This window comes from Neoarius graeffei, chromosome 21 (genome assembly GCF_027579695.1).
Source record: "Neoarius graeffei isolate fNeoGra1 chromosome 21, fNeoGra1.pri, whole genome shotgun sequence".
Lineage (NCBI taxonomy): Eukaryota > Metazoa > Chordata > Actinopteri > Siluriformes > Ariidae > Neoarius > Neoarius graeffei.
Genome location: NC_083589.1, coordinates 24,013,508 through 24,041,444, shown reverse-complemented (window position 1 = coordinate 24,041,444; position 27,937 = coordinate 24,013,508). Strand labels below are relative to the sequence as shown.

Genomic DNA, 27,937 nt, shown 5'->3' with positions numbered 1-27,937 from the left:
CAAATTCAAATTGTTATTAAAAGCAACCACTCACAAAAACAAGACCAAACCATCACCATCTTATATATACAGAAAATACAAAAAGCAAGTCAAGAAAAACATGAAAAGATTTGTGTAACTAAACAGAGTTCCTTAAAGTGGAGCACAGGAGCAGGAAGGTGGCTGTAGGTTCAACTGAGTGACTGCTACCACCTTTGGTCAAAAATTGCAATTACAGCTAATTCAATGTTTTGGTGTATGAAAGGTGCGTTTTAATCCAGTGTGTGACAAGCCTGGTTTGACTTCACTTCTTCATCTGAATCGCCATCATGAGGCCCAATGTAGCACTTCATTAGTTGAAGTTTGAGCCCCATAGGAGTTGTGTCAATATCTATGTTACGGGAGCAGAACTTGTCCGGTCAGCTTTGCAAACTCCTTTAAATGGATGGAGATGTTTATAATAAGTAAGTATACTTTAATAAGTATAATATTAGATTTATGCTTTAGTTGAACAGCCACTGTCTAGTGCTGCAAGTCGAATTACTTAGTTGATACACGTTCCCAAATAATCAGTGGAAGTCGACGAAAAGCGTGTTAAAACCCATACTGGAACACAGCAAATATTGCAAATGATATTTACCATGCATGCTCTTAGCAAGTGTTACAGTTAGCTAGAGTAGACCACCTCACACACGTCTGCACACTCGTATACCTGCTCATTAAGAAAGTATTCATACGTGAAAATAGTGCACATCCAGTGTAATTTACCACCAAGAAGTAGTATTTGTTTAGACACAAAACAGAAGTGCAGCACAATCTGGACACTGATTCGGAGACTTTCCTATGGAAGCGGTGTAATAAATGTAAATACATCAGTACAACATAGTGGAAAATAAAATAAAGATTCGATGTACAGCAAGTAAATACAGTTTGGCAAGCAGTTGTTTTTCAGTAAAGGAAGCAACAGTCCTGAATGGATATGGCCATCTGAAGGCGCCTGTGAAAGTCTGAAAAACAGAACCATCTTTTCCAGTCTATCTTATCTTTTATTTCTTTATTAACGCCCTGCAATAAAGGCATTAATCACACAAATTGTACTATATCCCAAACAAAAACTGAATATGTTTAATCTGATCGGCAACTGAGTAGTATTTTTGACTAAAGGGCTGGAGTACTGTAGCATACAGTATTAGTAGCATGGTTTAACTTCATACCTAAATCAAATCATACACAAACAAGCCAAAGTGATCGAACAAATGAAGCCTCTGAAAGGAGTGATTTGATTTTGCAGCTGTTCTCATAACAGCTTAATTACTGATTGACTGGTCTTACACAGAGGAAATGTTAATGACTAATGCATTGCCATTGCAAAGAACGTCCAACAGTATTTTAGTCCTAAATTTTGAAGCTTCCTGAGGTCTTTGTATTGCTTTTCATTCCCCATAACCCTAAACTCTTTCTCAGTCTCCATCTTGTTACCTCTCTTCAGCATCTTGAGCGGGGAACTTGTGACTTTTCTCAACACAAAATGTCCTACATATCAAAATATTCTGTTTTAGTGAGCTGACAGGGGAAAAAAAATACATTTCCAAATTGAATGGCATTGTCTCTTTGATCATCAAGGATTTGGTTGAGCTTTAGATCTCATAGTGAAGGTCGTTGAGCTCCAGTCTAGTGTAGTGTCTCCTGTCAAAGGATTCCATGGCTCTGCGGAACACGACGGCCACGGCAAACATGAGAATGATGAGCGTGAGCACGACCACCAAAGCCAGGCTATTCTTCCACATCAAATGTGACTCCTTAGCCTTATCCGAGGCAGAGGCTACTGCTGGAGAGTCAGGGCCTGAATCTCCATTTTTCAGATCATTCTCCATCTCTACAACGACTATAGTTGTCCTTTCACTGGTAGTTGTGGATGTAGTTGTAGTGGTTGTAGTAGTTGTAGTGGGACTAGTAGTTGTGGTCGTAGTGGGAATAGTAGTTGTGGTCGTAGTGGGACTAATAGTTGTGGTCGTAGTGGGACTAGTTGTTGTGGTCGTAGTGGGACTAGTTGTTGTGGTCGTAGTGGGACTAGTTGTTGTGGTCGTAGTGGGACTAGTTGTTGTGGTCGTAGTGGGACTAGTTGTTGTGGTCGTAGAAGGAGTAGTAGTTGTGGTTGTAGTAGTAGATGCACTAGTGGTAGTCGTAGAAAGTACCATAGTTTTCTGTGTGGCTTGTTTCTGTAAGGTTAGAATCTCAATTACTTTAGCATTGGATTTCTCATGGGACTCTCCTGTTTTTGGTGGCCGGATCTGCTTTTTGGAAGGTCTGATTGGATATGAGGGTGGCTGTGTTGGTTGGACTGGATGTGTTGTTGTTGTGGTGGTGCTTGCTGTGGAAGGTACGTTTGTGGTTGTAGTTGTTGATTGTGTAGTTGTTGTTGTAGTTGATGTAGTGGTTGTCATGGTTTCAACAGGCATCGTAAGGAGGATAATTGCCAGCTCTGTGGGCGCTATAGTGGAAGTGGTTGCTGTAGTCAGACCTGTGGTTGTAGAGGACTGCGTAGTACTTGTTGTGGTGGTGGGCTGGGTTGTGGTTGTTGTAGTTGTTGGGTTCATGGTTGTTGATGTAGATTGAGTAGTAGTAGGTTGTTTTGTCATCATAATGGGCATTGTGGGTACTCTGTCCTTTCCTTTTGCAGAAGGGTGTGTCAAACCTTATTAAAAAAAAAAACAAAAAACTGTTAACACAAGTTACAAATGCACCTGTGGTTCTATGAACCTGTGAAGACAATAAGAATTACCTGTGTACCTTCTTATGTGCAAGCACACACATGCCATAACCTTCCAACAAATATGCCACTAAATGACACAATGTCTGCAATAAATACCATTGTCAGTTGGCAATTCATTCCAATGGGCCTTCATGTTGATGAATGGCAGGGGCCTGCGTCATGCAATTCATGCTAAAAAAAAAAAAAGGACACGTCTCTGCTTATGGCTTTTGGGTTCCAGTTAACCTGGGGACTTACTGCTGTGGCTGCTGTGAACAATTTTATCACTCTCAACAGCACCAGACATAGCAGCCTGTCTAAATTTGATTGGCAAGCATTATAATGTCTGCCACACTTTGGGGTACCAGGGTGGCTAGCATTCTTAGCAAATCTAGCTTCAAACTGATGGATAGTTTAGTCTGTTTCAGTGTTAAGGAGTTTTTTCGAAGTGAGACCAAGCGCCGTAAAGTGTTTGACATAGGTGTCGTGAATGGCCTTTTCCTTTGTAGGGGCCAGTTATCCAAGTACTGCAGTATACTGAGGCTCTGGCCATCAGGGGAGACAAAGATCTGTTGCATGCATCCCAATAACACCTGTGGTGCTAGACTGAGGCGAAGGGTAGAACCTGGCCTTGAAAGCCAAACCTTAAAATCTGTGTACTTGAGCAATGGGGACATATGGGGAAACAGGAAAAACAGACATAGCACAGGTCCACCAACATGAATCAGTCCTGTGGCATGTCATGGATTACATCTGATAACTGCGAGCTGGCCTAGTAGTTAGTGTGTCCGCCTCTCGATCAGGAGATCGTGAGTTCTACTTGTGGTCAGGTCATACCATTATCAAAATGGTACCTACTACCATCTGGCAAGGCCACAATACAGATGCGAGTAGGGAGTCAAACTCTCGTGGTTACCAGAGGACCACCCCCCACTGTAACCCTAGCTATGTAATGGCCGAGGGCTATAGAAATGGAGATTGGCACCACCCAATGCACTAATGCCGCTTTTCCACTACAAACGCGGCTGAGCCGTGCCGTGCCGAGTCGAGCTGAGTCGAGCTGAGCGGGGCTGTTGGAGTTGCATTTCGACTACAACCGCGCTGAACCGTGCTGGCTGGAAGTGGGTGGACACATTGGGTGGAGTTAGCGAAAGTGGGTGGACGTCATGTGATGCCGTTAAGCAGCGCAAACAGTGACATCAGTGACAGTGGCGGAACAAGTCAGAGCCGGGCCGGGGGCGGGGCAAATGACCGGGCATTTTATTAAAGCTTATCATAACATCATTTTAGGCTACAAAATGTCCGCAACTGCGGTGTTTACCAATTTCAACACTACCGGGTGCAACTATGTTATTTAGTACATCAAGTCCTTCAAACGAACATGTAACTCAGAAACAAAAAACATTAGGATACTGTACATGGCTCATAATAAAACATCAATAGCCTATACTGCGCACATTATTTGAAGGGCATACGAATGAGCGCTCAGAGGTTGCAACGCTGACAGGAAGAGTCAGAAATAAAAGGAGGGCGGTGCAAACCTCACTGAATGCACTGTGTTTACCAATTTCAACACTCCGGGGTGCAACTATGTTAGTTTGTACATTAAGTCCTTCAAACGAACATGTAACTCAGAAACAAAAAAACATTAGGCGACATACTGTACATGGCTCATAATAAAACATCAATAGCCTACTGCGCGCATTATTTGAAGGGCATACGACGAGCCTTGCGCTCCGCGAACTCGTCCACGATGCTCTGTATGTCACTGATTCAGTGATCTTTTAAGCGGTAGTCTCACGACCCGGATAGTAAACAATAAACATGGAGGACATGGAGTCGTTAGTGTTGCTGGTCTCGGTGCTGTGGCTTGTTGTCACCGACAACGCGGACAGATACTGGCAAGAGCGTATAGATGAGGCAAGGCGCATAAGGCTTCAGAAATTCTCGTAATTCATAATTATTCTTCTTCCGGGTTTGCGGTGTTTACAGATCCCAGCGCGCTCGCGGGGCGTGTGTGGGCATGTGAGGACACTCCTCCTCACCAATCAGTGCACAGGGGAGTGTCTGCTCACGCCCCCAACCTCAGTCGGCACGGTTTGGCTCGCTTCAGCCCCACTCCAAAACGCTGCGAGTTTTAGGGGCTAAGCAGGGCTGAAACGAGCTGAGTCGTGCTGGTTTTTGGTAGTCGAAACGCGAGCCGTGTCGGGCTGAAGTGAGCTGAAGCGAGCTGAAAAAGGGTAGTGGAAAAGGGCCTTAAGTGCCTGGCTAGTACTGGGACAGGAGACTGCCTGGGAAGATCAGGTCCTGGCATAGAAGGGACTTTTTTTTTTCTTTTAAACTGTTGTCCTTTTTCCGGACAGAATGAACAGCTTGTGTGAGAGAAACAACTATGTTTGCGTCTGATACTGATGAAGCCTTGAGTCCCAAGAAAGTTGGTGTCAACACACTAATCAGGATCCAATGATCTGATGTAGTTGCCGTTCAATGGCCAATGTTTTTGAATGTTTTAAGGCCTTTTAAAGTGCATATCCTGGACCAATTTCATGTTTTTTTTAATATGAAAGTTATGTCCCTTTACACACTCATCCAGAAGGGTAATTTTGCACAAGGTCATCTGTCTACAGCAGAAAAAAATAAAAGAACAAAAGGCGTCTGGAAAAATCCCAAGGGAGTCTGGAGCCAGATTCGTGACGTCACGTGCGGATCCACCAGCAGGCTGAGAGAGCGTGCATGGGTTCAGTACACAGTCTGAGTAGACCAAGTTTAGCAGCTAGCGATTTTGCATTGAAATATGGAATTGTCGCCTGAGCTTCTAAACCCATGGATTCATGCACCAATGCTCATCTATCTATTGTTACATAAATCATATTTTTTCTAATTACTATTATGTATTTATATATTTCTTCACTTAGAAGAGTACTGGCTACTGTAGGAGAAAGATTTCAGAAGCTACACACATGGAATCGGCTAAGCAGGGTTGAATATACATTTAATGGGTTTGACACGTCCCAAGATCTCAAGCCCTGACACGCACATCCCTTGATACATGTGAAGTAAGTGTATTATCGCCCAGCGCTTTCGTGTTGTTTACTTTTGTGTGTGTCAATAAATAACATTACCCGTGTACCACACAAACACAGGAACACCTAATTTAGAGTATAGTCTCTCTTATTTCTTACCCTGGCAACAGTCAACTTGTGAATCGCCGATTTTCTCAGCCTTTTTCTCGGCTCTGCTTTGGCCCTCGGCTTCCGGGTGCCTCACACGAAGCGCTCCCATTTCTCTCTCATTGTCCAGTCTTTTGGGAAACGATGAGTACTAATCCCATCAAGATTGGTGTTGCTACACCCTCCTACGATACATCTGTTAACCATTTTAATAATTACGTGATAACACTGAAGAAATTTGCAGAAAACCACCAGGTCGTTTTCTCATAAACAAACCAGCGCTGACGTAGGATTCAGAAGGAAGCGTCCCGCACGTGACGTCACGAAAATCAATGTTTGCCGGGAAATCCAAATACCAAGTTTTTTCAGAGGTGGACCAATTCGCCTCAAATGGCTTGATTTCAACTTAATTTTTCTGGTATTGCGCAAGGTAAAAAAAATTGCACAAAATGCAAAATGTGACAGATGATATTTGACCAAAGTTTAATATAAAATAGGAGAATTGCATTGATCTTGCTCCTGAATTTACCCGTGATATGCACTTTAAGGGAAGGTTTTTGGAGGGTACTGTATATAGGGCCTGCCCCACAAGATGGATGGGGGTGATCAGATGTCTGATTGATGTCCCTGCCTAATACTTCTGCAATGTAGGAAAGCCTTTTGTGGGCGTTTGACCAGTTTGCAGTGACCTTAAAATACCTAAAATGCTGGTTTTGTGACTCTGAAACTTGCACTCTCCTCTGCAGGGCCTCTTTAGTGGCAGGCCCAAACAGCAACCCTTTCAGAGGTTTGATTTACATATATCCAGCCTCAACAGAAGGATCAACCTCTGCAGACCGGAGTGATTGTTCCAATGTTTGCAATGAGCTGGCTAACATATTGCCAGCATTGGCATGTGGCCTAGCCTGACAGCATGTGATCCATCATGTTACCTAGAACACGCTACAGGCATAAATCTACCACCTAATCGTGTCATCAGTAGTGCAGGGGAAAATGTAAGGCAGAGACTGCATCTTTAAAGACAGTGCAAGGCAGTGCACATATACCTCGTGCTTCAGGGGACGTACACACTTACTATATAGATATGGTTAACCACTTTGTGTATTGTAAAAAGAATGAGGGGTCTATTGTGTGGGATGAACTCCAGCTCCAGGGCTATATGTTAGCAGAAATCCAGCAACTAAGTAACTTTAATAGTAAACAGGGCATGGTATAAATGCTCAGCTAGATGCTGGGGGATGTTGAAGACCTTGAGCAGAAAGATGCAGAAGGAGAACCCAATCTAGCTGGAAAACTGAAAGGTTAGCAATGCTCACAAAATAAAGCCAACTTCAAGTTAGAAGATGCCATAGACTTCCACAGAGTTTAACTAGAAAACTGCTTACATTGCATGAATATACACTCACGGCAGCAGAAAAGATAGAGAGAGTGTATTGCCAGCTTTGGGGAACAAATTATCTGTAGCTCTGACCACAGTCACTAGCTGATAAGTGGACAGCTCTGTATAGTCCGGCGTGTGTACAGTGTCTTGCAAAAGTATTCATCCCCCTTGGTGTTTATCCTGTTTTGTTACATTACAAGCTGTAATTAAAATGGATTTTTTGGGGTGTTAGCACCATTTGATTTACACAACATGCCTACCACTTTAAAGGTGCAAATTGTTGTTTTATTGTAACACAAGCAATAATTAAGATGAAAAAACAGAAATCTGGAGTGTGCATAGGTATTCACCCCCCAAAATCAATACTTTATAGAGCAACCTTTTGCTGCAATTACAGCTGCAAGTCTCTTGGGGTATGTCTCTATTAACTTAGCGCATCTAGCCACTAGGATTTTTGCCCATTCCTCAAGGCAAAGCTGCTCCAACTCCTTCAAGTTAGATGGGTTGTGCTGGTGTACAGCAATCTTTAAGTTATGCTCCAGATTCTCAACTGGATTGAGGTCTGGGCTTTGATTAGGCCATTCCAAGACATTTAAAATGTTTCCCTTTAAACCACTCCAGTGTAGCTTTAGCAGTATGTTTAGGGTCATTGTACTCCTGGAATGTGAACCTTTGTCCCAGTCTCAAATCTCTGGCCGACTCAAACAGGTTTTCCTCCAGAATTGCCCTGTATTTAGTGCCATCCATCTTTCCTTCAATCCTGACCAGCTTTCCTGTCCCTGCAGATGAAAAACATCCCCACAGCATGATGCTGCCACCACCATGCTTCATTGTAGGAATGGTGTTCTCAGGGTGATGGGAAGTGTTGGGTTTACACCACACATGGCGTTTCCCATGATGGCCAAAATGTTAAATTTTAGTCTCATCTGACCAGAGAGTCTCCTTCCATGTGTTTGGGGAGTCTGCCACATGCTGTTGGGTAAACTCCAAACATGTTTTCCTATTTTTTTTTCTTTAAGCAATGGCTTTCTTCTTGTCACTCTTCCATAAAGCCCCGCTCTGTGGAGTGTACAGCTTAAAGTGGTCCTATGGACAGATACTCCCATCTCCGCTGTGGATCTTTGCAGCTCCTTCAGTGTTATCTTTGGTGTCTTTGTTGCATCTCTGATTAGTGCCCTCCTTGCCTGGTCTGTGAGTTTTGGTGGGCGGCCTTCTCGTCAGGTTTGTAGTGGTGCCATGTTCTTTCCATTTTGCTCTAATGGATTTAATGGTGCTCCCTGGGATATTCAAAATTTGGGATATTTTTATGACCCAACCCTGATCTATACTCCTCCACAACTTTGTCTCTGACCTGTTTGGAGGCTCCTTGGTTTTCATGTTGCTTGCTTAGTAGTGTTGCAGAGTCAGGGTCCTTCCAGATTTATACAGACATCATGTGACAGATCATGTGACACTTTGATTGCACACAGGTGGATCTTAATCAAGTAATTGTGTGACTTATGAAGTGAATTGGTTGGACCAGCTCTTATTTAGGGGTTTCATACGAAAGGGGGTGAATACTTGTGCACACTCCAGATTTCTGTTCTTTCATCTTCTTTATTGTTTGTGTCACAATAAATAAATAAATAAATAAATAAATAAAAAATTGCACCTTTAAAATGGTAGGCATGTTGTGTAAATCACATGGTGCTAACCCTCCAAAAATCCATTTTAATTCCAGCTTGTAATGCGACAAAACACTAAGGAGGATGAATACTCTTGCAAGACACTGTATGAGATGAGCTCAAAGTTCTAAGAAGACAGTGACGACTTTATATATTGCAAATACTAGATTATCTGTCACTTTGTGACTTTCTTGGAAGGTGTTGCTATGCAAACTGTACACGCACAAAGTATCCAGGTAACTCTGAATACCCGTGGCAGGTAGCAGAAGTGAAATACAACTGCCAGTAGCAATCACCACCATCAAAATCAAGAGTTCATCGAAAACAGTTCATCTAAAAATTGTTGTGTAATTTGTAAAAATGTATAGATTACCCAGATTCTGAGAAGGCAAGAGCACTCATCTCTAGGCATAGGCATCCTGTACATTTTGAAGTTTTCCCAGTCCTCAATACAGTAGCTAAAACTTTAAACTGTGCATTGCAGGACTGGAGTTATGAACCATTGCTATTTATCTCATGTGCTATTTTGCATTTATTTGAGAAACATTACCTTTGAATATATCATAAGTGTTAGTCCCAGGATTGGCTGACATTAGAGGACAGTCCTGCTCAGTTTCACAATGAATCAGGTAGCAGTTCTCAATACCATCTTGGCTTGATGGCTTATACATCACCATGTTGCACTTTATACCTGCGACAGAGGTAGAACTTCAGTTACTGCATGTCCATGGTGCAGATACTCTGCACAAAATGGCTGATTCCTAAAGTTTCATATTAAAGACACATTACATATATCACCTGAGCTAAAATCTAAAGAGTAATTTATTTATATATATATATATATATATATATATATATATATATATATATATATATATATATATATATATATATATACACACACACACACGTGCATCTCAAAAAATTAGAATATTGTGAAAAAGTTCAATATTTTCCATCAATTATTTAAGAAAGTGAAAAAGTGTTATATATTACAGACTCATTACACATAAACTAAAATGTTTCAAGCATTTTTCTATTTTAATTTTAATCAGTATGTCATACAGTACAAAAACATAAAAAAACATCTCAAAATATTAGAATATTTAATTTCGAGTTTGAGTAAAACAGTATGAACACAGTGTGTCTCTCGGTCTAGTTCAGTACACACAACCACAATCATGGGGAAGACTGCTGACTTGACTGTTGTCCAGAAGATGATCACTGATGCCCTCCACAAGGAGGATAAGCCACAAAAGGTCATTGCTGAAAAGGGTGGCTGGAAAAGGTGCACAAGCAACAGGGATGGCCGCAGTCTTGAGAGGATTGTCAAGAAAAGTCGATTCAAGAACTTGGGAGAGCTTCACAAGGAGTGGACTGAGGCTGGTGTCAGTGTACCAAGACCCATCACGAACAGACATCTTCAAGAAAGGGGATACAACTTTCGCATTCCTAATATCAAGCTACTCCTGAGCCAGAGACAATGTCAGAAGTGTCTTATCTGGGCTAAGGAGAGAAAGAAATGGACTGTTGCTCAGTGGTCCAAAGTCCTCTTTTCAGATGAAAGTACATTTTGCATTTAATTTGGAAATCACGGTTCTAGAGTCTGGAGGAAGAGTGGAGAGGCACAGAATCCAAGGTGTTTGAAGCCCAGTGTGAAGTTTCCACAGTCTGTGATGATTTGGGGTGCCATGTCATCTGCTGGTGTTGGTCCACTGTATTTTATCAAGTCCAAAATCAACACAGCCATCTACCAGGAGATTTTAGAGCACTTCATGCTTCCATCTGCTGACGAGCTTTTTGGAGATGCTGATTTCCTTTTCCAGCAAGACTTAGCACCTACCCACAATGCCAAAACTACTACCAAATGGTTTGCTGACCATGATATTACTGTGTCTGATTGGCCAGCCAACTTGCCTGACCTGAACCCCAGAGAGAATCTATGGGGTATTGTCAAGAGGAAGATGAGAAACACCCGACCCAAAAATACAGATACGCTGAATGTTAGGGTTTTGCTGGGATTCGAACCTGGTTCGTTGGTGTGATAATCCAGCAAACCCCCACTAGGCCACCAGGGGGATGACTCAAATGCAGAGGCGTGAGGCGGAAGTAGAAAAAGAATCAAAAGGTTTATTTAAACTATATACACTATATACAGGGCAAAACAAAAGACAAAAAAAAACCAAAGAGTATAATCCAAAAGAAAAGCAAAGTGCAAAAATACAAAAGCTAAGAAGATCAAAAAACACAGTACAAAGGAAACTGGAGATAAACATAACAGCACAAAGACTCCGTGACAAGAGGACTGAACTCAGGGGTATAAATAGACAAACTAATTAAGGACACAGGTGAAGATAATTAGGCAATTAACACAACACAAAACACAGGAACAGTGGCGGCCTCTAGAGGCCAAAATAAACACGACATGAAAAGGAAATAACAGCGGCCTCTAGAGGCCAAAACAGTCCTAGTCCTAACAGGACCCCCCCCCTCTAGGAGCGTCTCCTGACGTTCCCAGGGCGATCCGGATGGGCCGAATGGAAGTCCCGACATAGTTCTTTATCAAGGACATCCCGAGCAGGAACCCAGCAGCGCTCCTCAGGACCATAGCCCTCCCAGTCCACCAGATATTGCAACCCGCCGCGGACCCGGCGGGAGTCAAGCAGGCGATTCACAGTGAACACAGTCTGCCCCTGGAAGATGCGGGGGGGTGGGGGGTTCCTAGGGGCAGGGGCATACGTAGACGTCAGTACGGGCCGTAACAGGGAAACATGGAAAGTGGGGTTGATCCTCAGAGTCCGGGGCAACTGGAGCCGGTAGGAGACAGGGTTCACCCTGCGCACCACCTTGAAGGGGCCAATGTAGCGAGGAGCAAGCTTGCGGTTCTCCACCCGCAGTGGAAGGTCCTTAGTGGACAGCCAAACACGCTGCCCAGGGCGGAAAGCGTGTGCAGGTCTTCTATGGCGGTTGGCCTGAGTCTGGTTGGTTCTGGAGGTCTGTATGAGGGTCTTCCTGACCTTGCTCCAGGTCTTGCGACACCGTCTCACATATTGGTTGACCGAGGGCACCCCCGCGTCCTCCTCCTGGTCTGGGAACAGAGGTGGCTGGAACCCGAATTGGCACTGGAATGGCGACAGCTTGGTGGCCGATGACTGCAGGGTGTTGTGGGCGTACTCCGCCCATGGCAGCCAGGTGCTCCACGATGTCGGGTTATCCATAGCCAGGCCTCGCAGGGTGGTTTCCAGGTCCTGGTTGAGCCTCTCCGTCTGACCATTGGACTGTGGGTGAAACCCAGAGGAGAGGCTGGCAGTGGCTCCGATGACCTTGCAGAACCCGTGCCACACTCGGGAGGAGAACTGGGGCCCTCGGTCTGAGACGATGTCCTGTGGAAGACCAAAGACTCGGAAGACATGATTAAACAAAAGTTTCGCAGTTTCAAGAGCAGAGGGGAGTTTGCACAGTGGTATGAAGCGGCAGGCCTTGGAGAATCTGTCAACTAAGACCAAAATGACCGTGTTACCTTGTGACTCAGGGAGACCCGTGATAAAGTCGACTGCCACGTGGGACCAGGGACGCCGGGGAATGGTCAGAGGATGCAGGAGACCCTGGGGACGCTGTCGTGGGTTCTTGGTTCTGGTGCAAACCTCACAGGACAGGACAAATGACCTTACTTCCTTCTCCATGTTAGGCCACCAGAAGCGTCTTTTCAGGAAGTCCAGGGTCCTCCGAGCTCCTGGGTGGGCGGTGAGAGGGGAAGAGTGACCCCACTGGAGAACCTTGGCCCGGGCTTGATGTGGGACGTACAAGAGGCCTGGTGGCCCCGTCCCAGGACCGGGGTCCTGGCGTTGGGCTCGTCGGACAGCCTCCTCAATACCCCAGCGGACAGGGGCCACAATCCGGGACACAGGGATAATGGGCCCGACTTCATTCTCCCTGTTAGTGGCAGAGAACAGTCTGGACAGTGCGTCAGGTTTGGTGTTCTTGGAGCCGGGGCGGTATGAGAGGGTGAAGTCAAACCGACTGAAAAACAGGGCCCACCTAGCCTGTCGAGGGTTCAGTCTCTTGGCTTGCTGGAGGTACTCCAGGTTCTTGTGGTCAGTCCAAACCAGGAATGGATGTTGTGCTCCCTCCAGCCAGTGCCTCCACTCCTCAAGGGCCAGTTTGACCGCTAGCAGTTCTCGATCCCCCACATCGTACCGGGACTCAGCAGGACTCAGGCGGTGGGAGAAGTAAGCGCAGGGGTGCAGCTTTCCTTCCGAACATTGAGAGAGCACCGCGCCGACACCACTGTCCGAGGCGTCCACCTCCACGATGAATGGTTGGGAGGTGTCCGGGAGAACCAGAATGGGTGCCGTGCAGAAGCGGTCCTTGAGGTCTTTGAACGCCTTTTCTGCCTGAGGAGACCAGCCATAAGATCCACCTGTCCCTTTGGTGAGGTCTGACATGGGTGCTGCCACAGAACTGAAGTTCCTGATGAACTTGCGGTAGAAGTTAGCGAATCCTAAGAACCGCTGAACCTCCTTAACGGACTTGGGAGTAGGCCAATCCCGGACGGCCAGGGTCTTGGCAGGGTCCATTTGGAGTTGGCCTGTCCGTACAATAAATCCCAGAAAGGAGACCTCGGGAACATGAAATTCGCATTTCTGGGCCTTGGCGAACAGATTGTTCTGTAGCAGCCTCTGGAGAACCTGGCGGACATGGTGGCGGTGCTCCTGCACGGTCTTGGAAAAGATAAGGATGTCGTCGAGGTAGACAAAAACGTATAGGTTAATCATGTCCCTTAAGACGTCGTTGATTAGGGCCTGAAAAACAGCTGGTGCGTTGGTGAGTCCGAAGGGCATCACCTGGTATTCGTAGTGCCCAGACGGGGTGTTAAAGGCAGTCTTCCACTCGTCTCCCTGTCGGATACGGATGAGGTGGTATGCGTTCCGTAGGTCCAACTTGGTGAAGACGGTGGCGCCTTGGAGCAGGTCGAAAGCTGTGGACATCAGCGGAAGGGGATATCGGTTGCGCACAGTGATCTTATTCAGGCCCCTGTAATCAATACATGGTCGGAGCCCCCCATCCTTCTTGCCGACAAAGAAGAAGCCGGCTCCAGCAGGTGAAGTGGAGGGTCGAATAAACCCAGAGACCAGGGCATCTTTGAGGTATTCCTCCATGGCCTTGCGTTCTGGCTGAGAGAGTGAAAACAGTCTGCCACGAGGAGGGGTAGTCCCAGGGAGCAAGTCGATGGCACAGTCGTAGGCCCGGTGCGGAGGAAGAACGGCGGCCCTGCTCTTGCTGAAAACTTCCTTGAGATCCCAGTACTCTGTGGGAACTTGAGATAACTCGGTGAGATCAGGGGGCTCGGCAGGAGACACAGGAGAGCTAGAGAGCAGACAAGAGGCATGGCATGCAGGACCCCATTCCACAACCTGGCTTGTTACCCAGTCTATGCGAGGGTTGTGGCGAATAAGCCAAGGAAGGCCTAGAATAACTGGGAACTCAGGTGAAGGAATCAGGTGCAGGGATATTTCTTCCTTGTGACCTTGAGACTGGAGGAAGACTGGAGAAGTAACTTGAGTGACTCTTCCATCACCTAACGCTTGGCCATCGAGGGCAGACACAGACAGAGGGACTTCAAGAGGTGCAGTAGGTATATTGATGCTTTGGGCGAAGTGAATATCCATAAAGTTCCCAGCCGCCCCTGAGTCTATCAAAGCTTGACAAGAGTGGACAGACTCACCCCAGGAGATGGAGACCGGGATGTAGATTCCTTGGCCAGGGAGTCCGGGAGAGAGGGTAGGCCCCGTCACAACCCTCCCTCGGCTGGACGGGGCGGTCCTTTTCCCAAGAGTTCAGGACATGATGCTCGGAAGTGACCCGGCTTGCCACAGTAGATGCAGCACTTGTCCCTCCTTCTGCGCTCCCTCTCAGATGCGGAGAGGCGAGTACGACCCACTTGCATGGGTTCTGGACAGTCACTGAAGGAGGTAGACGGTCTCCAGGTAGAGGTAGGGAGGCTGGGGGGGCTCAAGGCTTGGTGGCGTTCTCTCATCCTGTTGTCCAGACGAATAGCATGTGAGATGAGGGTTTCGAGGTCACTTGGGCATCCAATAGAGGCCAGACCGTCCTTGATGGGGTCAGACAGACCATGGTGGAAGGCTGACACCAGGGCAGTCTCGTTCCATCCACTTACTGCTGCGAGTGTTCGGAACGAGATGGCGTAATCTGCGACGCGTCCTCCTTGCCGGATGGACATGAGCTTTCGGGCTGCGTCGGTACTGATGTCTGCCTGATCGAAGACCCGAAGCATCTCTTCAGAAAACAGCTGGAAATCAAAGCACTCAGGTCCCTGTCTTTGCCAGATAGCAGTAGCCCAGGCTCGCGCCTTACCAGCTAATAAGGTGATCACAAAGGCAATCTTGCGGCGATCCGTAGTGTAGGTGGTAGGCTGAAGCTCAAAGGTGAGTTGACACTGGGTAAGGAACTCTCGGCACTCACTGTGCTTGCCGTCATACCTCTGTGGTGCAGGAAGGCTGGGTTCGCGAGGTGAAGAAGGCAGCATTGCAGGAGGCACTGGAGCAGGAGTGGGAGCTGGATCAGGAGCAGGAACTGGATCAGGAGCAGGAGATGCAGGCAGAGATGTCAGCTGTGCCAGGGTTTTCCCAATTTGCTGAAGCAGTTCCTCGTGGCGAGCGAGGGCCTCACGTTGGCTGGTGAGCGTACGTCCATGAGCGTCCATGGTCGCTCCGAAGCGTGTCAAAGCTGCCATAATTCCCTGAAGGTTGGCCGGGTAGACAGTTGAAGCAGCCTCTGCTGAGTCGGTCATGACGGAGTCTTTCTGTTAGGGTTTTGCTGGGATTCGAACCTGGTTCGTTGGTGTGATAATCCAGCAAACCCCCACTAGGCCACCAGGGGGATGACTCAAATGCAGAGGCGTGAGGCGGAAGTAGAAAAAGAATCAAAAGGTTTATTTAAACTATATACACTATATACAGGGCAAAACAAAAGACAAAAAAAAACCAAAGAGTATAATCCAAAAGAAAAGCAAAGTGCAAAAATACAAAAGCTAAGAAGATCAAAAAACACAGTACAAAGGAAACTGGAGATAAACATAACAGCACAAAGACTCCGTGACAAGAGGACTGAACTCAGGGGTATAAATAGACAAACTAATTAAGGACACAGGTGAAGATAATTAGGCAATTAACACAACACAAAACACAGGAACAGTGGCGGCCTCTAGAGGCCAAAATAAACACGACATGAAAAGGAAATAACAGCGGCCTCTAGAGGCCAAAACAGTCCTAGTCCTAACACTGAAGGCCACTATCAAAGCAACCTGGGCTTCAATAACACCTCAGCAGTGCCACAGACTGATCACCTCCATGCCACACCGCACTGATACCACGGGCGATTGCTCTAAGACAACGAGGGAGGCTCAGCCTCCTCTAAAAATTACGAACATCGTGTAGGATGAATTGCGCTAGGCTTATGTTGTAGCCGACCTTATAACATTGCTATTTCAGATCCAGAATCATAGAAATATATGTGCTCAACCCAACTACAGTGCGAAATCATTCCGTTATAACTTTCCCCAGTTCGCCTAATGTGTGCGTGAGTTTTTCCCCCTCGTGACAACGCGATGCAGCCCAGCCTCAGTGGACTTCAATGGCATTTGGGAGCTATGCGCTTTTCAATATCAAAATGCAAGACGGTTATTGGACAAATACTGCGAAAACGCCCGCCTACGGACTCCCAGCCTCACAGTGGGAGGGACATGGCAAAGCTTTCCGCGAGGAGACTGGTGATTGGTGAAAGCGGCCGGATATTTTCTTTGATTGACAGCTCGTTTCAAATATAGACAGGCAGCAGAGAATTTCAGTTAAAGTCCCATGCGGATTCGCAAGTGCTGTGGTGTATTGTAAGAGATCAGCTTACATTTCGATTTCATTCATTACATACAGTTTCTACCAGCTTTTTTAGTTTGTATATATTTTCATTGTAAATAAAGTGTTGTCAAGTTTGCTATCTTAGTTCCAGAAATTTCGTTTATTTGAGTGACTGAACTTGAACTTGAGGGGGCTAGTCAGCTAGCAAGAAAGCTGCGCACGAATGCCAAGCATTGCGGATTTAATTTTGGCAAAGCCATTTGCCAGTCTTCCTTTCGAGGAAAAAATTAAAGAGCAGGGTAGACCAACGCCTCAAATTGACTTGGTGAAAAAGGTAGGGAATAATACTCGTTCCTTTCAGCTCTCCTGGTACGAGAAAGTGAATTGGCTAACAGCAAGTGACCCACATCAACAACAGTAAATAGGCTACTTTAGTAATATGTCATGGATGGACCAAAAATATTAGAATCTATTTAAAATGTTTATGCTGAGTATATTATATTGGAATATATATTTTTCTGGATATGAATTAAACACAGCTACAATTTGGAAAACATTTTTAAACAAAAACACAGCCGAGAACATTTCACACTACAGACCTGGATTAAAAGTGAAGGGTTATCAAAATTGTCAATAAAACATTTCTCAGTCAAAATAAGTAAAATATAGGGAAAGTGTCTGTGGCAGCGGGGGCGTGGTCAAGCGCCGGTCTGTGACAGGAGGGCGGAGTTGGGGAAGGTAAGTGGCAGAATCGCTACACCTGAGTGTAATTAACCTGTGTTTTGTGTGTGTTCTCCCCAGTAAACCGCCCTACTTAAGGAGGGAAAGGGAGAGCGGAAGGGAGCTTCTTCCCCGGCAGAGACGACAGTGTGTGTGTGTCTCTGCCTATTGGTTTAAATATTGTTAGACTGAAAAGTTCGGCAATAAAGCCTTCTGAGAACCTTGATCTCTGTCCTGCCGTCCTCTGTGCTCCACCCACATGCTATTCTCGCTACAGTGGTGCCGAAACCCGGGAAAAGGTGGAGCATCAGTCCTGCAGCCCCATGGAATCCTCCCCGTTCGCGGACTTGGTCCACGCCCTCGCCACGGCTCAGCAGAGCCAGCACCAGGCACTCATCACGCTCCGGAAGGAGCAGGAGCGCCGCTTCGAAGCCCTGGTGCTGGCTCAGCAGAAAGATCGAGCGGCGTTCCGGCGTCTCCTCGCGTCGGCGGGGTCCACCAGCGCCCCGGCCGCGGGCCCATCTCCCCTCACCTTAACTAAGATGGGCCCGCAGGACGACCCCGAGGCTTTCATCACGTTGTTCGAGCAGGTCGCCGAAGCCTCGGGGTGGCCGATGGAGCAGCGCGCGGCGCGCCTCCTCCCCCTCCTGACGGGAGAGGCGCAGCTGGCCGCACTACAGCTCCCCGCCGATCGCTGGCTGGTCTACGCCGACCTTCGCCAGGCTGTCCTCCAGCGCGTGGGGCGCACGCCGGAGCAGCAGCACCAGCGCTACCGCGCGCTGCGGATGGAGGAAGTCGGCAGCCCGTTCACGTTCGGCCAGAAGCTCCGGGACGCCTGCTGGCGGTGGCTGAGGGCCGAAGATCGCGACGCCGAGGGAATCATCGACCAGGTGGCGCTGGAACAGTTCATCGCCCGCTTACCAGCCGGAACCGTAGAGTGGGTCCAGTGCCACCGCCCGGCGTCGCTGGATCAGGCCGTGGGACTGGCGGAGGATCATCTGGCGGCTGTTCCGGCAGCAGGACAACCACCGACATCGTCTTCTCTCTCCTCTCCTCTCTCTCTTTCTCTCCCCCCTCCTCCCGTGTCCCATCCTCGCCCCATTCCCCCACCACGGAGGCGGGGGCCGGCTCCACCCCAGCCGGCCCGCCGCACCCGTGGTGCCCTCCCGTTTCTCCCTTCTGTGTCTGTCTCTCCCCCCCCTCAGGTGAGTGAGCCTCAGAACACAGCTGCAGAGGGAAGGCCCGGGCCGGTTTGCTGGCGCTGCGGGGAACCGGGCCACCTGCAGCAACAGTGTGCAGCGATGGAGGTGGGGGCAGTGGTGCGGATCCCCGACGCACCAGAGGCTGCCCTCGATCGGGCCGGAGCGTATCGCATACCGGTAAGTGTATAAGGGGCTACATATCAGGCGTTGGTGGATTCGGGCTGCAATCAGACCTCGATCCGCCAAAGCCTGGTGCAAGACGAGGCATTGGGGGGAGCACAAGGGGTGAAGGTGTTGTGTGTGCACGGGGATATTCACAGCTACCCGTTGGTGTCGGTCCACATACATTTCAGAGGGGAAAAATCAATAGTGAAGGCGGCGGTTAATCCTCACCTTACCCACTCTTTGATCTTGGGGACTGATTGGCCGGGATTTCGGGGTTTGATGGCACGCCTAGTAAAGAGTGAGTCCTGCCGGTTGATAGGGGAGGGTCCCGGTGTCGCTTTGGCTGGAGCGGCGGTCGCAGAGCCGTCTACGTCATCTCCGCGACAGAGTGAGGAGCCCCCGGCCCCTCCTCTTTCTATTGGGGAATCCCTCGCGGATTTCCCACTGGAACAATCGCGAGACGAGACTCTGCGACATGCGTTTGACCAAGTGAGAGTAATCGATGGTCAAACGCTCCAGCCGAACGCCACCCCGCCCTTCCCCTATTTTTCTATTTTGAAGGATAGGTTATACCGAGTAACGCAGGACACTCAGACGAAAGAGCGGGTCACCCAGTTGTTAATTCCAAAGAGCCGCAGGGAATTGGTATTCCAGGCGGCTCACTTTAATCCCATGGCTGGACACCTCGGGCAGGATAAGACACTCGCCCGGATAATGGCCCGATTCTATTGGCCGGGGATTCGCGGCGACGTCCGTAAGTGGTGTACGGCGTGCCGTGAATGCCAGTTAGTAAATCCAGCGGCCATTCCAAAAGCGCCCTTGCGCCCCCTACCATTAATCGAGACCCCGTTCGAAATAATTGGGATGGATCTCGTCGGGCCATTAGACCGGTCAACACGTGGGTACCGCTTTATATTGGTTCTGGTGGACTATGCAACGCGATACCTGGAAGCGGTGCCTCTTCGCAATATCTCAGCACGCAGTATTGCAGAGGCCCTCTTCCATGTCATCTCCCGGGTTGGAATCCCGAAAGAGATTCTGACTGACCAGGGCACCTCGTTTATGTCACGAACACTGAGCGAACTGTATGGGCTACTGGGTATTAAGCCGATCCGCACCAGCGTTTATCACCCACAGACGGACGGTTTAGTTGAACGGTTCAATCGCACCCTCAAGAATATTATCAAAAAATTCGTAAGTGAGGACGCACGTAACTGGGATAAGTGGCTCGAACCCTTGCTGTTTGCAGTGTGAGAGGTCCCCCAAGCCTCCACGGGGTTCTCCCCATTTGAATTATTATATGGGCGTAAGCCGCGCGGCATCTTAGATGTACTGCGGGAAAATTGGGAGGAGGAACCTTCACAGAGCAAAAACGAAATTCAGTACGTTATGGATCTGCACGCAAAACTCCACACGCTCACCCACCTAACTCAGGAGAATTTGTGGCAGGCCCAGGAACGGCAAACCCGCCTGTACAACAAGGGCACGCGCCTTAGAGAGTTCACTCTGGGAGATAAGGTACTCGTCCTGTTGCCCACGTCGAGCTCCAAATTAATCGCCAAGTGGCAAGGACCCTTTGAGGTCACACGGCGAGTCGGGGACGTCGACTATGAGGTTAGGCGAACGGACAGGGAGGGGGCGCTACAGATCTACCACCTCAATCTGTTAAAACTCTGGAAAGAGGAGGTCCCCGTGGCGTTGGTGTCGGTAGTTCCGGAGAAGGCGGAGCTGGGGCCGGAGGTCCAAAAAGGGACATTGGCATCTCGTACCTCTCCGGTCCCCTGTGGAGACCACCTCTCCCCGACCCAACTCACGGAGGTCGCCCAGTTGCAGGCCGAGTTTTCGGATGTATTCTCGCCCCTGCCCGGTCGCACTAACCTCATAGAACACCACATAGAGACGCCCCCGGGGGTGGTAGTGCGCAGCCGTCCTTATAGATTACCCGAACACAAAAAAAAAAGGTAGTTCGGGAAGAACTTCAGGCCATGCTCGAAATGGGCATCGTCGAGGAGTCCCACAGTGACTGGAGCAGCCCGGTGGTCTTAGTTCCTAAGGCTGACGGCTCGGTCCGGTTCTGTGTGGACTATAGAAAAGTCAACGCGGTGTCTAAATTCGACGCGTACCCAATGCCTCGTATTGATGAGCTGCTCGATCGACTAGGCACGGCTCGCTTTTACTCGACACTGGATTTGACGAAGGGATATTGGCAGATCCCCTTGACTCCATTATCCTGGGAGAAAACGGCCTTTTCCACACCGTTCGGCTTACACCAGTTCGTCACACTTCCATTTGGGCTGTTTGGGGCGCCCGCTACGTTTCAGCAGCTGATGGACCGGGTCCTCCGGCCCCACGCCACCTACGCGGCCGCTTATCTAGACGACATCATTATTTATAGTAATGACTGGCAGCGGCACCTGCAACACCTGAGGGCCGTCCTTAGGTCGCTGAGGCGGGCGGGTCTCACTGCCAAGCCGAAGAAGTGTGCGATTGGGCGGGTGGAAGTACGGTATCTGGGCTTCCACTTGGGTAACGGGCAGGTGCGTCCCCAAATTAATAAGACAGCAGCGATTGCGGCCTGCCCGAGGCCCAAGACCAAAAAGGGGGTGAGACAGTTCCTGGGGCTGGCTGGCTATTATCGTAGGTTTATACCTAATTATTCGGACGTCACCAGCCCGCTGACTGACCTCACTAAAAAGGGGGCGCCAGATCCGGTCCAGTGGATGGAGCAGTGCCAGCGGGCTTTCTCTGAGGTAAAGGCTGCACTGTGTGGGGGGCCACTTTTGCACTCCCCTGACTTCTCTCTCCCTTTTTTGTTGCAGACGGATGCGTCGGACAGAGGGCTGGGGGCCGTTTTGTCCCAGCAGGTGGGGGGAGAGGACCGCCCAGTGTTATACATCAGCCGAAAGCTGTCAGTGCGTGAGGGGCGCTACAGCACTATCGAGAAAGAGTGTCTGGCGATCAAGTGGGCGGTCCTCGCCCTCCGTTACTACCTGCTGGGGCGCTCTTTCACCCTCTGTTCGGACCACGCGCCCCTCCAGTGGCTCCACCGCATGAAGGATGCCAACGCGCGGATCACCCGTTGGTATCTGGCGCTCCAACCTTTCAACTTCAAGGTGGTCCACAGGCTGGGGGCGCAGATGGTCGTGGCGGACTTCCTCTCCCGTCGGGGGGGGGGGGGGGGGGAGTCGGCTGCGGGCCGGACGGGCGCCCGGCCTGAGTCGGGCGGTGGGGGTATGTGGCAGCAGGGGCGTGGTCAAGCGCCGGTCTGTGACAGGAGGGCGGAGTTGGGGAAGGTAAGTGGCAGAATCGCTACACCTGAGTGTAATTAACCTGTGTTTTGTGTGTGTTCTCCCCAGTAAACCGCCCTACTTAAGGAGGGAAAGGGAGAGCGGAAGGGAGCTTCTTCCCTGGCAGAGACGACAGTGTGTGTGTGTGTGTGTGCGCGTGTCTCTGCCTATTGGTTTAAATATTGTTAGACTGAAAAGTTCGGCAATAAAGCCTTCTGAGAACCTTGATCTCTGTCCTGCCGTCCTCTGTGCTCCACCCACACGCTATTCTCGCTACAGTGTCATTGAATGAAATGTGTGGCACCCAGCTCTATGTTTGGCTCCCCAAGGTCAGTGCTTGTGCCTATTCCAGAACACTCTGCTGTTACTGCTGAGGTTCCTGACAAAGAGCTGCTTTCAATAATGATCAATTTTTAAACAACATGCCACAATTTTTAAATATAAAATGTTAAAATATACCCCCCCCAACACCACCATCATGTATATTGGACAGTAGGCTAATGGGCCAAAAGAACCTGTTATTTCACAGTTTGTGACCCTGCCAACAATCAGCCAGATCAGAGGCAAGAGTATGGGCAAAATTGATGTGTGTTTTTTCTTTTTCTTTTAAATTCTGGAAATATCGTAACTGACCAGCCTCCCCTGTTTGAAAGACTACCAGCCGCCACTGATTGATACAGTAATTCATGGTAAAGGAGCCCCAACCAAGTATTGAGTGTATAAATGAATATACTTTTCAGAAGTTGGACATTTCTGTATTGTAAATCCTTTTTGTGATTGATCTTAGGGAATATTCTAATAATTTGAGATACTGGATTTCTGATTTTCATGAGCTATAAGCCATCATCATCAAAATTAAAACAAAAAAGGCTTTAAATATTTCACTTTACATGTAATGAATATAGAATATATGAAAGTTTATCTTTTTGAATTAAATTATGAAAAAAAGGAACTTTATGGTATTCTAATTTTTGAGATGCACTAGTATATATATATATATATATATATATATATATATATATATATATATATATATATATTTCACTGGATATGAGCAATCTCACACTCTGATTGGTTACTCTACTACTAGGCTATCAGCTCATATACCGTGAGTAGAGAAAAACAAAATGGCGGCACATGTTGCTGAACCAACCAAGGACAAAATAAAAACTCTACTCAAAAACAAAACTCCCAAAATTATCAAGTATTTAAAAGAAACAGAAATAGCTAAAAGAATATAGTCCCCCCCCACCACCAAAAAAAAAAAGCCTGTTCTACACTTCAGCCCAGCTGGTGGCAGTAATGCACCTTTAAGTTTGTTTGCCAACCGCCAAAAAACCCTAAAGAAGAAAACCCCAAAAAATACAAAAAAGCAACAAAATATGGAATGAAAGTATTTGATGGTAAGAATGCATCTTTTATTTTTCAAGAATTATTATTATTATTATAGCATTTTTCACAAATTGCTACTGTCATTTCGCCGGTTTGTTTACATTCTAAGTAGAAATTATTTTGTCGGACATTTTGTATAAAATTTTTATTTATCAAATTTACAAAAAATAAAAAGGCTCTGTTTCTCAAAATCCAGTGAATATGGATAGAATAAAACAGTTATTCCACTCAATCTCATCGTACGTGGATTATAGACAACTCCGTGCCTCGCTGGTTATCAGCTCATGTACGACTTGATTTCATGGAATAACTTATATATAAGTAGGTAAGGCAGCTGGGCCATAGAAGGTTCACGCTGCACGCTGCATGCTGCACACTACACGCTACACGCGTGTAAAGAAAAGTGGACAAACGTAGCATGACTTGCTCTGGGCCATAGAACGGCGTTCACGTTGCACGCTGCACGCTGCACACTTCACGCGTGAAGCGTGAAATGAACATGCACACTTTTTTCTAGGCGTGAAGATGGAAATTCCAGTCAATGCATGCGGTCACCGCCGCGCCAGCCAATCAGAACGGGTCTAGGGAGATAACTCTATGCTTTCAGGGGAAAACTTCAGAAAAAATATAATTGAATGATATAATTGAAAAATAGTTCTTCATCGGGATTGTCAAGCAGATTATAGAATGTTCGGTGAAATTCACCACGGGTTTCTCTCAGAAGGAAGTGTTCTCGGCTCCAAATTCTGTTCCTTTTTCTCTTCCTCTGTCTCAGTAAAAGCAGAATGAGGCAATCGTCGTCATCCGAAGAGTCCGTATTGTTGGTTACTCGGTCAAAGTAGAACAGACGCAACACGTGAACATCCAAGCATGAAGTTTAATGGCCCAGGGTCCGGTTCTTCACGTGAACGTGTAGCGTGTAGCGTGCAGCATGCAGCGTGCAGCGTGAACCTTCTATGGCCCAGCAGCCTTAAGGTCACAACAAATCTACAGTGGTGCTTGAAAGTTTAGAATTTTCTATATTTCTGCATAAATATGACCTAAAACACCATCAAATTTTCACACAAGTCCTAAAAGTAGATAAAGAGAATCCAGTTAAACAAATGAGACAAAAATATTGTACTTGGTAATTTATTTATTGAGGAAAATGATCCAATATTACATATGTGTGAGTGGCAAAAAGTATGTGAACCTTTGCTTTCAGTATCTGGTGTGACCCCCTTGTGCAGCAATAACTGCAACTAAACGTTTCCGGTAACTGTTGATCAGTCCTGCACACCGGCTTGGAGGAATTTTAGCCCATTCCTCCATACAGAACAGCTTCAACTCTGGGATGTTGGTGGGTTTCCTCACATGAACTGCTTGCTTCAGGTCCTTCCACAACATTTCGATTGGATTAAGGTCAGGACTTTGACTTGGCCATTCCAGAACATTACCTTTATTCTTCTTTAACCATTCTTTGGTAGAACGACTTGTGTGCTTAGGGTCGTTGTCTTGCTGCATGACCCACTTTCTCTTGAGATTCAGTTCATGGACAGATGTCCTGACATTTTCCTTTAGAATTCGCTGGTATAATTCAGAATTCATTGTTACATCAATGATGGCAAGCAGTCCTGGCCCAGATGCAGCAAAACAGGCCCAAACCATGATACTACCACCACCATGTTTCACAGATGGGATAAGGTTCTTATGCTGGAATGCAGTGTTTTCCTTTCTCCAAATATCTCATTCTCTCATCTCATTATCTCTAGCCGCTTTATCCTTCTACAGGGTCGCAGGCAAGCTGGAGCCTATCCCAGCTGACTACGGGCGAAAGGCGGGGTACACCCTGGACAAGTCGCCAGGTCATCACAGGGCTGACACATAGACACAGACAACCATTCACACTCACATTCACACCTACGGTCAATTTAGAGTCACCAGTTAACCTAACCTGCATGTCTTTGGACTGTGGGGGAAACCGGAGCACCCGGAGGAAACCCACGCGGACACGGGGAGAACATGCAAACTCCACACAGAAAGGCCCTTGCCGGCCCCGGGGCTCGAACCCAGGACCTTCTTGCTGTGAGGCGACAGCGCTAACCACTACACCACCGTGCCGCCCTTCTCCAAATATAACGCTTCTCATTTAAACCAAAAATTGTATTTTGGTCTCATCCATCCACAAAACATTTTTCCAATAGCCTTCTGGCTTGTCCACGTGATCTTTAGCAAACTGCAGATGAGCAGCAACGCTCTTTTTGGAGAGCAGTGGCTTTCTCCTTGCAACCCTGCCATGCACACCATTGTTGTTCAGTGTTCTCCTGATGGTGGACTCATGAACATTAACATTCGCCAATGTGAGAGGGGCTTTCAGTTGTTTAGAAGTTACCCTGGGTCCTTTGTGACCTCGCCGACTATTACATGCATTGCTCTTGGAGTGATCTTTGTTGGTCGACCACTCCTGGGGAGGGTAACAATGGTCTTGAATTTCCTCCATTTGTACACAATATGTCTGACTGTGGATTGGTGGAGTCCAAACTCTTTAGAGATGGTTTTGTAACCTTTTCCAGCCTGATGAGCATCAACAACGCTTTTTCTGAGGTCCTCAGAAATCTCCTTTGTTCGTGCCATGATGCACTTCCACAACCATGTGTTGTGAAGATCAGACTTTGATAGATCCCTGTTCTTTAAATAAAACAGGGTGCCCACTCACACCTGATTGTCATCCCATTGATTGAAAACACCTGACTCTAATTTCACCTTCAAATTAACTGCTAATCCTAGAGGTTCACATACTTTTGTCACTCACAGATATGTAATATTGGATCATTTTCCTCAATAAATAAATGACCAAGTATAATATTTTTGTCTCATTTGTTTAACTGGTTTCTCTTTATCTACTTTTAGGACTTGTGTGAAAATCTGATGATGTTTTAGGTCATATTTATGCAGAAATATAGAAAATTCTAAAGGGTTCACAAACTTTCCAGCACCACTGTATCCATACCACAAAAAATGAAAGTCAATTTACCAAAAAACTGAATGCACTTTTATTTATTTCGCAATGAAAAATCCATATTTAATGCGGTCAAATGAGCTCTTACTGTATTTGTATTAGTCGTAGTTTCTTTCTATAATACCTCAGCTCATCAAGGAATCCGACCGAAAGCAGCTTATATAACACCTTACCTGGTTTTAGCTCCTGCGAGCAACAGGCTAGGATACAGTCTCTTTCTGCCTCTTTCTTCCTGACATCCATTATGATCTTTTGATGATCTCGAGCCTTGCGCACATTCACAATGGTGTCTCGATGCTGTCTGGAGTAACATGTCTCACCACTGGAGCTCAAAGCACAACTGCAAGCCTGGAGAAAGATCAGAGTCCCGAGAAGCAGCTTAGCTGCCCTGAAGGTGTGTCGATGGACCGGGAACATGGCTTTTCCAGCTCAGGAGATCCGCAGGCTTCTTAGAGTCCTGATGGGAAAGGATTAAGACCTGCTGGATGACAGTTGATAAGGTTTATTAAGGAAAAACACAGTTTCTTTGAACACAGATAGCTTGATCACTTTTAATTTGATGCATTATAGGTACTGTAGTGCCTTTCCTACACCAAAAGACTCTTCACAAAAGTCTAAATGAAAACAATATACGTTATTGTCCGAAGTCGTACTTTGTTTATGGTTGTTTTGCTTACTTTCACAGTTCCAAAAGGACCTCAAGTACCTGCTGCACCCGAAACATAATTCACTTCCTTTCACTAAAACAGTACACACCAAACTACGATCAAACAGACCATGCAACTGTGAAAATATGAATCTTTAAAGTGTTTGCATTAGCAATAGTACAGATTGCATTATAAAATTACATATACTGAACATTACATTCACATTTTTAGGTCATTAAATACCTTTAAATCTAAATGAATCTGAGAAATGAGGTACTAACCAGTGCCTTGTACGTGTATGTACAATGCTGTTTGACGGTTTCAAGTCCTTTGGGTTCACAGTTCACATGCAGTAGTCTATCTCAGGAGAACTTTGCTCCTTTTTTTTAAAAAACATTTCATGTGTTATTGTAAAGGCTTGATAACTTACTGGTATCATAAATCGGTTTGTTAAGTTGCAGTGTATTTGTTCAGTCAATACACTGAGTTGCAGTGTATTTGTTAGTGTTTATGCTGGAGTTTGGGATTAAGGGTATAAAATTGTGAATAGGACTATGTAGTACTGTATATAAATTGGGATTTCCTAACTGGTTGTACTGGTCCTATAGCTGTATTACTGGATAACAGTGCTTTCGATCGGAAATGGATTTACACATTTGATCTTAGACTATTAAAGTTAAAATATAAAGGTTTAAAAATAAAGCAT

At 46.8% G+C, this 27,937-nt stretch overlaps 1 protein-coding gene across 1 annotated transcript; it reads right to left on the bottom strand.

Moving 5' to 3' along the window:
• Positions 1-49: 49 nt before the first annotated feature.
• On the bottom strand, positions 50-27,393 carry mansc1 (MANSC domain containing 1). The gene is made up of 3 exons (XM_060902856.1): positions 26,758-27,393; positions 9,497-9,637; positions 50-2,674 (listed from the first exon to the last, which is right to left on the bottom strand). Exons 1-3 carry the CDS (start codon positions 26,999-27,001, stop codon positions 1,617-1,619), a joined length of 1,443 nt encoding a protein of 480 aa, XP_060758839.1. The 5' UTR covers positions 27,002-27,393; the 3' UTR covers positions 50-1,616.
• Positions 27,394-27,937: the final 544 nt, after the last annotated feature.

Coding starts and splice junctions, on each gene's coding strand:
- mansc1 (XM_060902856.1), bottom strand. CDS start 27,001: ATGTTCCCGGTCCATCGACACACCTTCAGGGCAGCTAAGCTGCTTCTC. Junction 9,638..26,757: donor CTCGCAGGAGCTAAAACCAG/GTAAGGTGTTAT, acceptor CCTCTGTCGCAG/GTATAAAGTGCAACATGGTG. Junction 2,675..9,496: donor CACTTATGATATATTCAAAG/GTAATGTTTCTC, acceptor TTTTTTAATAAG/GTTTGACACACCCTTCTGCA.